Source organism: Euprymna scolopes, chromosome 38 (genome assembly GCF_053919585.1).
Source record: "Euprymna scolopes isolate OS-2025 chromosome 38, ASM5391958v1, whole genome shotgun sequence".
Lineage (NCBI taxonomy): Eukaryota > Metazoa > Mollusca > Cephalopoda > Sepiida > Sepiolidae > Euprymna > Euprymna scolopes.
Window position 1 is genome coordinate 14,709,883 of NC_136519.1, and position 12,171 is coordinate 14,722,053.

The following is a 12,171-nucleotide window of genomic DNA, read 5'->3' on the forward strand; positions in this document are numbered from 1 at the left end:
TGTGTGTATTATGTATTGTGTATGTATGTATGTATGCATGTATGTCAGGTCATGTCATATGCTACTGATACCATATAACCCAGTACTACCTGCCTCATGGTCGGGTCACTGGCGACTCAACTGGTTCCCCCACCAGATTTGTTTGGTGAGGAGGGTGGCTAATCTCCCTGAAGTATTATAAACAAGACCTTCCAAAGGGCGAATGGACTCTTTTTTAAGGTCAACGGCCAACTAGCACCGTGTGTGTTTGTGTGTATGTATGTGTGTGTTGCGGTGGAGATGGCTCCTGTAAGCCGCGCTTCTAGGAGAAGCAAATTTCTGATTTAAAAAATCCATAAAGCGGGGGAGCAGTACCCGCTTTAAGCTGGTCTGCAGTTTAACTTGTTGCTGGCTATCTTGCTCTTGCTTGTTGCTGGATCTCAACATTTTGAACCGAGAGAGAGACTTAGCTGTCATACAAAGCTAAGACTCTGTAACATCATCTGTGTATAGATACTCCCTCAGACATTTGTCTATAAAAATGGTCCTGTGGTGATGGAAAAGTTGTGATGCGTGGAGGCTTGAAATGCTGGATGTATGTAATAATTGATCTCAATGACCGTCTTCAGTGTTATGCCTGCTTGAGCATGTGAATTCACCAGTTGGACTAAAAAAAAGTCATTTTTGGGCTCATGGACTTTAAGTGTCTGAGGGAGTGGCACTCGTCTAACAAGACGTTGCAATCATCATGTATGTATGTATGCGTTATATGTATGTGTGTATGTGTATGTATGTGTATATATGTATGTATGTATGCGTGCGTGTATATATATTTATGTATACCAATGACCGTCTTCAGTGTCATGTCGAGTGTGTGAATTCGCCGACAGGACCAAATAAGTCATTTTCGGGCTCATGGACTTTCAGTGTGAGAGGGAGTGGCACTCGTCTGACAAGACGTTGCAATCATCATGTATGTATGTGTGCATGTTTGTATATCTGCCTAAAACTTTCGACAGAGCGACGAATTTTCATGAGATTGGTATCATTTTGAAGCTCGACCCTTCGGACGACAAATATCAAAAAATTGTCCACAAACATGAATTCTTTCACCCTCAATTGGGCAGTTTTTTACAGGGAGGGGTCGGTTTTTTCACGGACATTTTTTGCAAGTCATTCAATCCTCTCATCCACGACGTCACAACCGCAGTAGACACATCGATAAGACAGTTTTTTTTTTTCACCTCTTTTTCCTCTGGCGCGTTACACGTTCGACCCTGCTTACTACTCCTACTTTTTTTTTTTTTTTTTTTTTTTGCGCTCGCAGTTTTTTTTTTTTTTGCTCAACCAACACCCTTACACACACCTCCACTTTCTTTTCCGCTTTCGCGTCACAGGTTCGAGCCTGCCAGTCTACTACAACTTTTAAACATTACTGTACTTATAGTCTTCCTTACTTAATCGAATCTGAGGATACCTGAGTCATCACCCAACTGGATTTTATAAAATGTAAAAAAAAAAAAAAAAAAAAAAAAAAAGAAAAAAAGTGTAATAGAAAGAAAAATAATTTTAAAAAGTGATCTATTATACTTCTGACACTTGTGAATCATAAACAAATCAAAATTTGGCTCAACAATAACAATTAAAAAGACAATATGATGTTGTGTGCTGCGGTGGGGATCAAATGAACGTTCATCATTCAATTCTGGACAACATCAACTTATCCTGCTAGCATATATTCATTTAACGAATTTATAGGACACTTCAGGTGAAGTTTTTAAAGTGAACGCACTGGGTAAAGTGTATTCTGGCAAAAAAAAAAAAAAAAAATGCCTAAACAGCCCATCACCATTGGGAATGAACTAACTCCTTCTCAAAGGGAGATGGTAAGGTCTGGGAGGGTAGACCTCCTCGAACTGAAAAGAATTATACATCATATATATATATGCTAATAAAGCCAGAGATGGCTTCTGTCACCGGGTTCGAATCTATCGACTAGTTTTAATTGTGACACCCTGCACTGATGCTTCCCGAAAGGATGAAACACTAGTGTCTGTAGGTATTTAATGATTATTATAGTAAATAATTATATATATATATATATATATATATATATATATATATATATATATATATATATATATATATGTACCGATCTACTTTATTCTATTCTATTAGTATATAAAGAGTTCACTCCCTATGGACTCAAAAACGGTTGTGCTGCTTTGTATGAAATTTCACACGAAGATACTTTATGTGCCTGGCAGTGTTCTTAGATAGGTTGAAAAATGAATAAAAACTTGTAAGTATGAGTTAAATATATCTTTTGGTTTTGGAATGTTAACTCATGATATGCATGCCCTGAAAAGTTAAAAATTCTCATATATTGAGCTAAACATTTGTTACAATTCGAAATATTATTCATAGAATATATACCTCAGCAGTATATATTTTCTTTTGATTGTAATATATATATACTAGTTTATGACAGGAACTTTGTCTGTGGGTGTGAGTTCATTCTCTATGAACTTGAAAACGTCTGGAACGATTTTTTCCAAATTTCACACGAAGATACTTTATGCGCCTGGCAGTGTTCTTAGATAGATTTTATATCGGAATATCTTTGATAAGTATCGATAATTGATAATTGAAATAATCCGATGAAATAAAAGACAGGCGATTTGGACCAAAGTTAACACCTTATATAGCCTAACATCACAAATGCATTTGGGAAGTTTTATTACATATATAATCAGTAATAAGTTCTTTGATATGACAGAGGCACCTTTGAAATGAATGTTTCTGTTTAAAGCACAAGTACACCATGATATTTGACTTTTTCATTTTAAACTTAAATTCAGGCCATTATCATCACACAAGCAGTAAGGCCAAGTACATAAAATCAACAGTAGGTTCTTTGATATGACAGGGGCGTGTTCGAAATGAATGTTTCTGTTTAGAGCATAATTGAAGCATGATACTTGACTGTTGTATTTCAAATTTAATTCAAGTCATTATATATAAAAAAATTTTTTTATAAAATCAACAATAGGTTCTCTCCAATGCAATGTACCTCTAGAAGTGTAAGCCATTTTTAGTTTCACAACAGTTTCAGATGGTTCGCTGTTACACACAAGTCCTGGGAGGTGACTTGTTTGTAGTAGACAGTTCCACAGAACAAAATATTCTTACCGTGTCGAAACCCGGAAAGAACATGTGAAATTGCTCCAGAAAAGGTTTAATATTTATGAAGCAATTCTGGTTCCTGATTGGTTGGTAGCAGAACGTGAATTAATTTGATTCGCCAGTTCTTAGCAGCATCGTTTATAAATAGAATCTTCCGACTGTGTGGGATCATACCCCATTAGTCCCCTGGGATGATGGGATGTGCCTCCTAGCGGCTTTGGCTGCAGGGAGACAGGGTAGTACAAGTCAAGGATTCGTCACTTGACACTCAGCCCAACAGGTGAGGGGCCGGGAACCGGCCCAGCACCTGTTGGACTGAGGTACACCACCTGGGTAATACCTAGGAGGTCCACCCTCCCAGGCCTTGCCACTGGGCTTTCCGGTGGGGCAAGTTTATTGCTTGCTGCCTGAGGCGCCCCGACCGGGGAATGCCGACGGGGTTACTCAGGCAATTTTTAAAATTGCAGGAGTGCCCCTCCTTTAGGGGAGCCTGCGGGGTTCCCACTTTCCAGGCCTTGTGCCAAATAATGCTGAGGTGGGCAGCATTTAAATAACTACCCCATTAACCCAAAATATTGCAACAGTACCTATTTGCAATGCCTCCCCACGGGGGACAGAGTTAGACACCAGGGTCGTTTTTTAACGTGGAGAAAAGGTACAAAAATAAAAATTGTCTCAGTCGTGAAGGATTTCTCCTCCACTGAAAGAGAACGAGAAATGGAAGTGTCGCATCTGAAGAACAGATACTACACTTTGATCTTATGCAATGTAGACTACAATGTATCGTTGACTAAGTCACTGCAGGGAGGCATGTGAAGCTTCTTTCTGGTGCACTGCGATGGGTCCCCAACTACACTCGGCAACCAATCGATTTGGTCGTTTCACAGATTTCAATGACAATAAGAATATGGGAGTGTGAAACATTCGATCCCAGGCAACGTCACGTCTCCCTGCTAGTATATATATATATATATATATATATATATATATATATATATATATATATATATATATTACAATAGAAAAATGCGAGCATGAAAAGTAATATGGTTAAGCTTAAACATGGAAAAGTAAAGGACTGCTTGTTAAAACTGGAAAAGAAAAGGACAAGATATTCTAGTAAAAAATATAAGTTTATAACTTAAAATATTGCAGCATTAAAAATTGATTATATAATGTTAAATTGAATTAAAAAAAAAATTTAATCCTGCAATATTTTAAGTTATAAATTTATTATATTTTTACTAGAATATCTTGTCCTTTTCTTTTCCAGTTTTAACAACTAGTTCTTTACTTTTCCATGTTTAAGCTTAACCATATTACTTTTCTTGCTTGCATTTTTCTATTGCAATCCATGATTTTTCCAGGCTTCCGATAAATTCACTTGTTCTTTGTTTGATCTCAGTGTAATATTTTTGCTCCCATAAACACATATGTAATAATAATGTACGGCACTCGTCTGTTTTCAATGAAATCCCCCCAATTATCTCCCTTTCATTCTTTCATTCTCTCTGTTTCACTTGTTTCTTCTCTTTTCGTGACAGCAGTGAATTAGTAGCAATACTAGTCGCTGAAGCGACGTGGTTGCTATGGAGACTGGTCATAAAAACCTTGTTCACCTCCTTACGTTTTTTTTTTTACGATTTTGAACACCAGTAAATTATTTTTTCATAACTTTTGTTTCACTGAACGAAAATTGAAAATGTTTTTTCACAATATAACGATATATGTCAGCAGCAATATATTACACGACAAGATAGGAATGCTGAGTCTTGTAACGGTATCCCTAGTAATCTTCCATAGTTGTTGTTGTCTTACCACATTGTGGCCAATGAATCCTCTGCTCTGCTTTGGGTAGGATTGAAACCGCTACCTTCAGCCAATGCTCACCTGGAACTGTAGAGGCTCAATGCCTCTGTCTACTGCACCATGGGCCCTGAAGGTGAACCAACAACAATTATGAAGATGAGGATAACAGTCCGCAAAATAAATCAATACACAAATCATGAAGCCTTGCCTCAAAGGATTCCAAAAAAAAATAAAAAAAATAAATAATAAGTAATATCAGAACATATGCTACACTTTGAATTATTTATTTGCTACAAGGTAAAAAATACAATTTAACAAATTAGGCACAAGGCCAGCAAAAGTATGTGAATTTGTTTGGGGGTCGTTGGTCATTCTTTGTCTATTCCACTTTGTCTATCATAACTATGATAAAATTATTGCAATCACCATAATGACACATTTACTCTAGGGGCTATCAGATACTACATGTTGATCTTGGCCAAAAGATACAGAATAGATACAGAATTTAGAAACCTATTCTTAACATGAGGAGTGGTGTGTGTTAATTATTCTGTACCTTCACCTAAATTTGTAATCTATATATTTATACTGTAGTACCTTTAACATACACACTTGTGTATCATGGTTTTCAAATTATAAATTATTCGATCGGGAGATCCTATTTATTAAAAATGAGGATAGGTGATAATATACTACGAACATTAAATTACTGCGTAGAAGATGAAATGTGAAAATAAAAAAAAAATGATGTCGCTTTTGGGCCGTGCGTGAAACCAAAATATACCTATTTGGTCTTCTGGCTAGGATCCAATGGTAGTGTCTGTTCCGTCTAAAGAAAATACAATGATATCGTGAGGTTTCCATTCGTACCAGGCGTCCATACAATGGAAATATGTCACAGACGCCTATAAGGATATTGGAGATAAACCGTAATAATCAGATATATTTTGACACTACATCAATCAGATTACTTAGATAAATAATTGTACAGTTTTAACAAAAGGGCTACAATAATACCACAGGGCCTCCACTCACGCTGAACGTCCATACTATGTCAGCAGCAATATATTACATTTGAAAGATGCTGCTGTGGAATTTCCACAGGTCCCGGTAGTTGTTATGATTTTGCATAGACTAGGATCAGAATTAACCAGTAAGTAAAATCAGCCCAGTATTTGACTTGGAGCAAAATGTAGTATCTGCTCGGATGTTGCATGTAATCTTTACTGTTTTTGTTATTGATTTAAGAATTCCTGCTTGACTGCGACATTTTTGCTTTTATTTCAATCTAGAGCGTCTCCACATTTAAACCAATCTTGTGTCTTCTGTGAATTGCTGACTGGTTGTTTCTATACATTTGCCTCCCCACAGGGCAAAGTTGGACACAAGGTTAATCCATAATGTGGGGAAAATCCAGTTCCTTCAAAAAGAGGCACTCTGAATTGGAACAAAAAATAAAAATTGACTCAGTTAAGAAGGACTTCTCGTTCACCAACTGATGACAAAAATTGACTCAGTTAAGAAGGACTTCTCGTTCACCAACCGATGACAAAAATTGACTCAGTTAAGAAGGACTTCTCGTTCACCAACCGATGACAAAAATACTGAGTATAGCATGAGAAAAGAGCCTTAAAGCATAAACAGTTGTTTGTATTTACTAACTTCCCCACAAGGGCAAAACCGTTGCTTCCATGGAAGAAATTTTTTTTTTTTTTACCTTGTATTCTCTTTCTCAATTTTTTTTATCGTAAGTAAAAATGGGATTTTTTTTTTTTTTTTTTTTTTAATTACAGAAGTTACATGTCTGGTGAACCCAAAATGAATTAAAAATATCATTCCTTTTCGTCTATTTGCCTGTTATTCACAGAGCAAGGTTTGACATGAGGTCAGTTTATAGTGGGGAACCCCTATGTCGCCCCTAAAAGGCACTTCAGTTGGTTATAAAATAGGATTGATCAGATCTATCGGGAGTGTTTCAGGGTATCAGCAAAAAAAAAAAAAAAAAAAAAAAAAAAAAAAATCCTTCTACCGCAGGAGAAAGTAATGCCTGGGAGGATATCCTCCTCAAACGAAATAGGAACGGTGAAGGTACAGAATAGTTAACAAGCCTCACGCCCACCTTATGCTAAACATAGGTTTCTAAATCGATAATAACGTTATTTAGAAACCCATTCTTAACATGAGAAGGCGAAGAGGGGGGTGCTTTGTTAACTACTTTATACTTTCACCACAGAAAAACCTCTGATTTAAGCTCGAGGTTTTGTGCCAGCGAGGATCGAAGTTTTGCTGTTTGTAGATTAAAAATTACCGAGCATCATCACCTTAGTGGCATTAACAGTTGTTTACTGGGGGGGGGGGAGATCAATTCAAGGGACCTGTTTTTTTTATTTTTGTTTTATTCTTTTTTTTATTAGCCATAGTTTGAAAGTAAAGTATTACTTAACGATGTTTTGTTCTTTTTTTTATCATAGTTTCTTTCTTTCTTTCTTTCTTTTTTTTTTTTTTTTGCTTTTTAATTAACTTTATCCCCCGATTCGTAAACTCACTAAACGCATCCGCATCAGTTCCTTCCAAAAGTTAATTCTGTGTTCTGTTCTACATCTGAGCCGTAACTAACCCAATCTAATAGTAGTAGTGTTACCGTTTTTAACATCACCGAGACAAGCAGTAGTTGTCTTTACTTTTAAACAAAAACGAGAGAGGAGGAGGAAGAAGAAGTGAAGCAAGGTGGTTGCTGGAAACGTAAGGTGCGAGCTTTATCTCCATCATTGCTGTTCGAGGAACAGCACGCATAAGACCCGCGCGTGTGCGAGTTATCTCCCGCTTATCGAATTCGAACTCTCCTGTGTGCGCGATGTTTTCACTTAGCGATGTTGTAACGTGGACGCACAAAATGGCGGCTGCTTCGGGGATCTTACCGACCTACCAGCGCTATATCAACGGAGTTCCCATACCAAACACGAGGCGGATCCTCCGGTTCAGGGAGAAGTACATTGTCCTCTTGGTGTTTGCCATCTTTGTGACGGTCTGCTTCGGCGGGTTTTTCTTCCTGCCCGAACTGCGGGACCGCGTCAAGGTGGACACACTTGCGAAAGGCGCGCGTCACATCTTCATGCCGGAACCCCTGGGCGAGGGAGACCCGCTGGGCGGGCACCATAACCATCACGCTCATGTTAATAATCTTGGAAATAATAAAAAAAATGATAACCTGAGGACGAGGAGTGGCGAGAGTGCGACCAAAAGGTCCGCGAATGATCTCGGGCAGAGGTTGAACATTAGCAAAGAGGCGGCCGACGGCCTCAAGAAGTTGATAATTGAGGATAAGACTAAAAGGCAGAATGAAAAGTTACGGAAGAAAGAAGAGAGTGATCGAATTGCCCGGGAGAATGTAGCTATCAATCACATGGGACTTGGAGTTCAGGGTGGAAAACCCGATGATCCAATTACCAACATACGGAGGGAAAAAGTTAAAGAGGTAGGTAAAAAAAAAAAAAAAAAAAAAAATTATATATATAAAAAATGCATGTGTATATATATATGTTCGTTGATAGATTGGCCCTGAAGATGTCACCAAAAAAAAAAAAAAACACAAAAAAAAAAACTAAACCACAAATATATATCAGCTCTATTTATAACTATTTGGTGCTTCTACAGAATTTGAACCGAACCAAACCAACTTTTGTCGAACGAAACCTAAAACTTAGTTTAGGATTAAGTTATGAATTAGGGTAAATAAAAAAAACAACAAAAAACTCATTTCGGTTCAAATTTTGTAGAAGCATCAGGATTTGTAACATTCAGCATTATTTATCGCGTATATAGTAAACTTATTACAAGATAATGTGTAAACTTATCCTAGTATCTCTTATTCCCATTTTAAAGTTTTTCTTAAAAGAAATTAAAACCTGTTTTAGAGTGGAGATTGATATTTTCGAAAATACAAAAATTAAGAAGGTAGGTAAATAAACTTGGATGTGTATTATATATTTTTGATTAATACCAATGGGAGAAGGCTCTTCTGATGATTAGTGATTCCATGAAACTGCAGTAAAGTGTTACAACTAAGTACAATTTATCAGTAAATAATATAGCTCTAGGATAACAGACCTTTTATTTCTTAAAGCTCTGTATGTTATTTTGGTTCTGTGCCGATTTTGAGAGGTTAGTTTTCTTATTTGCGTGTGTTTTAAAAGGGACTTAACTGCAGTTTCACTGTAACTCCGATCGTCATTTGTATACATTTGGATGATTTGTGTGTGTGCAAGATCTATCTTGGATCGGATCTGTTCCGATTCCGGAAATTCGATTAAAAAAAAATTGTTTTTGAAATAAACACGAGTATTTTTAGCCTGGCACGTTTTTTTTTTTTTTATGTATATAAAAATTGGGTGCTGTTGCAGAAATTCCACTCTAAAACTGGTTTTAATTTCTTTTATGAACAATTCTAGGTACTTACGCAGAATACGGACTGTACTGAAATAATAGCGTGGTACTTTTGCGGAATATAGGAATACGTTTCTAAACAACAACATTGGTACTTATGCAGAATACAGACCGTGCTGAAATAATAACGTTATTTAGAAAGTGATAGAGAGGGCATTTTGTAACTATTCTGCACGTTCACCTAACAATTAAATAAGTGGAAAATATCTTAACAATCTAATTTAACTTTAAAATCCTACCTAAAAACAAATAGCGCGGTTCGTATTCTGTATAAGTACGATGTTATTATTTCAGTACGGTCCGTATTCTGTGTAAGTACCTAAAATCGTTCTTAAAAGAAATTAAAACCCGTTTCCGAATGAAAATAGGGCCCCATGATACTATAGGGCCCTATGATACGGGGGGGGGGGAGTTAAATAGGTCAAGTAAATAAGAAATATATAGTTATCATTCCCCAAACCAGAATGTGTAATCAAGTCACATTTATAGTGTGTGTGTGTGTATATATATATATATATATATATATATATATATATATATATATATAAAGCATGGTTTCCAGTTGTTTTGGAGTTCCCCTTTCCACTGAACTCCAGAGAGATGGAGTTGAAGTTGCGCGACTCTTGCTTCATTACTCATTCGCAGGCACCCTTACATGAGTTATCCATTGTCTCTCGAATCTGAAAAGAAGCAAATAAAATATATTGCCCTGTTATATTTCTACTTTTAACAGGCGTTAAAATCGTTTTACCATGAAGAGTGAGAGAGGGCCAAAGGGCCATATAATACCATATGAGGAGGAAGGGGGGGGAATAAAATATCATGGCATATACCCCCCACACACAAATAGAAATCTAGGTGCTAGTGCAGAGAGTGATCCGTTCTATTTTTTTAAAATCGTATTTCCAAGTTTAATTAAAGTTTTATGATATATTTTTTTTTATTCAATTGTAAGTTTGAAGTATAGAATAGGTACAAAACACCCTCCCCTCCCCATGTACAGAATGGCTTTTTAAATAATAACGTTATTATTTACGTCCGGGGCGGATCACTCACTAAGAGTGTGTGTATATATATATATATATATATATCTTTCTGTACCAAAAATATTTTTTCGCGTTAATCTCCAATTAAAAAAAAATAAAAATTGTATTTTTACTTTAAAAAATTATTTTGGGTTTGTATTACTGTATACATAGATTCGAAAAAGTTGTCAAAAAACAAATATATAACAAATAAATGTTATCAAAGGCAAGATAAGTTACTTTTCTACCAAACTGGATATATTTTTCGTGTTTTTATTCAATGTAACATGTTTATTCAGCTCGAAAAGCATACAGTGTTTACCGATGTCTTCGAAAATTCAAGATGGCGTCTGATTCTCTCTTTAACACGGTAAGTTTGGGAAAAGGTGTTATAAATAAAAAACCGGATAAAATACTGTTAAAAACTCGCTCAATATATGTTACCGTGACATAGGTTGACATATATTCGTCGGGTTTTTAATAGTATTTTGTGTAGTTTTTTATTTACATCGGTAAACACAGTATGTTTTTCGAGCTGAATAAACATGTTACATTAAATAAAAACACTAGAAAATTATCCAGTTGGGTAGAAAAATAACTTATCTTGCCTTTGATAACATTTATTGGTTATATATTTGTTCTTTGACAACTTTTTCGAATCTATGTGTACAGTAATACAAACCCGCAAGAATTTTACCTACGCTTGCCGTACTCACCTGACACGAAGAAACGTTATGTTTTTATTTACAACCGCGCTATCGGTTACCCAGAAAAAATATTCTTTATATAAGAATTATGTTTTACGCGAAGTGGAAACTTATTTCCTTTACTAGAGAGCTCAAATAATTTGGGTTTAAGGTATACAAAAGGTATCTCCCTAACATCACTACTCTAATGTAGAATAAAGATCTATAAGATTTTTTGGTACTTTCTGCAGTTTACGGACTGTGTTGAAATAATAACATTATTTAGAAACCCATTCTTAACATGGGGAGGGGGACTTTGTTAACTAATTCTGTAGCAATCTAACAAACAAAAGATACCGTTAAAACGCAATGTAATTTGAATCCTAATTTTTTTAAGGCAAACTTTTACTTTTCACATTAACGACTTGTTTGTGTGCGCGCCTGCGCGTACAACAATAACCACCAGTCTTAGCATAAAGAATTGTATTGCTTAATTTCCGGAAAACTACTTGTTTGTGGAAAATTTAAATGCGATATTCGTTTTTAGCATACTCGAAAACCTATTTAAAGTCTCCATTTTAAAGGTGATTTGTTAAGGTGGAAAGTAAAAATTAAGAAAAAAAATAGCACAGGTTGTAAAATATAAAAGTACCGATGTGTTTATTTAATCTAACAAAACGGGAGTGTTCTGTTAGTCATGTAAACATTTTGTTAAACGGGCTCTGAATATGGGAGCAAATTTAAACATGGACAATATCAACCCCTCGCGTTATAAAAGTTGAGGGTAATTTTTGTTTTAATAATAATAATAAAAAAAATAATGGGTTTGTATTACTGTACACATAGATTCGAAAAAGTTGTCAAAAAACAAATATCTGTGTCTGTGAATAGTGTACATTATATTAGGTAGTGCTCAACGGTCAAATTATTAGAGCAGCTGTATTTATCAATTATCTCGTATCGACATTTTCATATATATATATATATATATATATATAAACTTAATTTTCATATGCATAGTTGACTTGATTTGTAATCAACTC

At 35.7% G+C, this 12,171-nt stretch overlaps 1 protein-coding gene across 5 annotated transcripts in view; it reads left to right on the forward strand.

Moving 5' to 3' along the window:
- Positions 1 to 7,329: 7,329 nt before the first annotated feature.
- LOC145263075 (uncharacterized) overlaps positions 7,330 to 12,171 on the forward strand; it is a 426,101-nt gene continuing 421,259 nt past the window's right edge. For all 5 annotated transcript variants that reach the window (XM_080119945.1, XM_080119941.1, XM_080119943.1 and 2 more), the window contains exon 1: positions 7,330 to 8,449. In XM_080119945.1, coding sequence (XP_079976071.1) covers positions 7,829 to 8,449 — 621 coding nt within the window. In that variant the 5' untranslated portion in view covers positions 7,330 to 7,828. The remainder of the gene's footprint in view (positions 8,450 to 12,171) is intronic.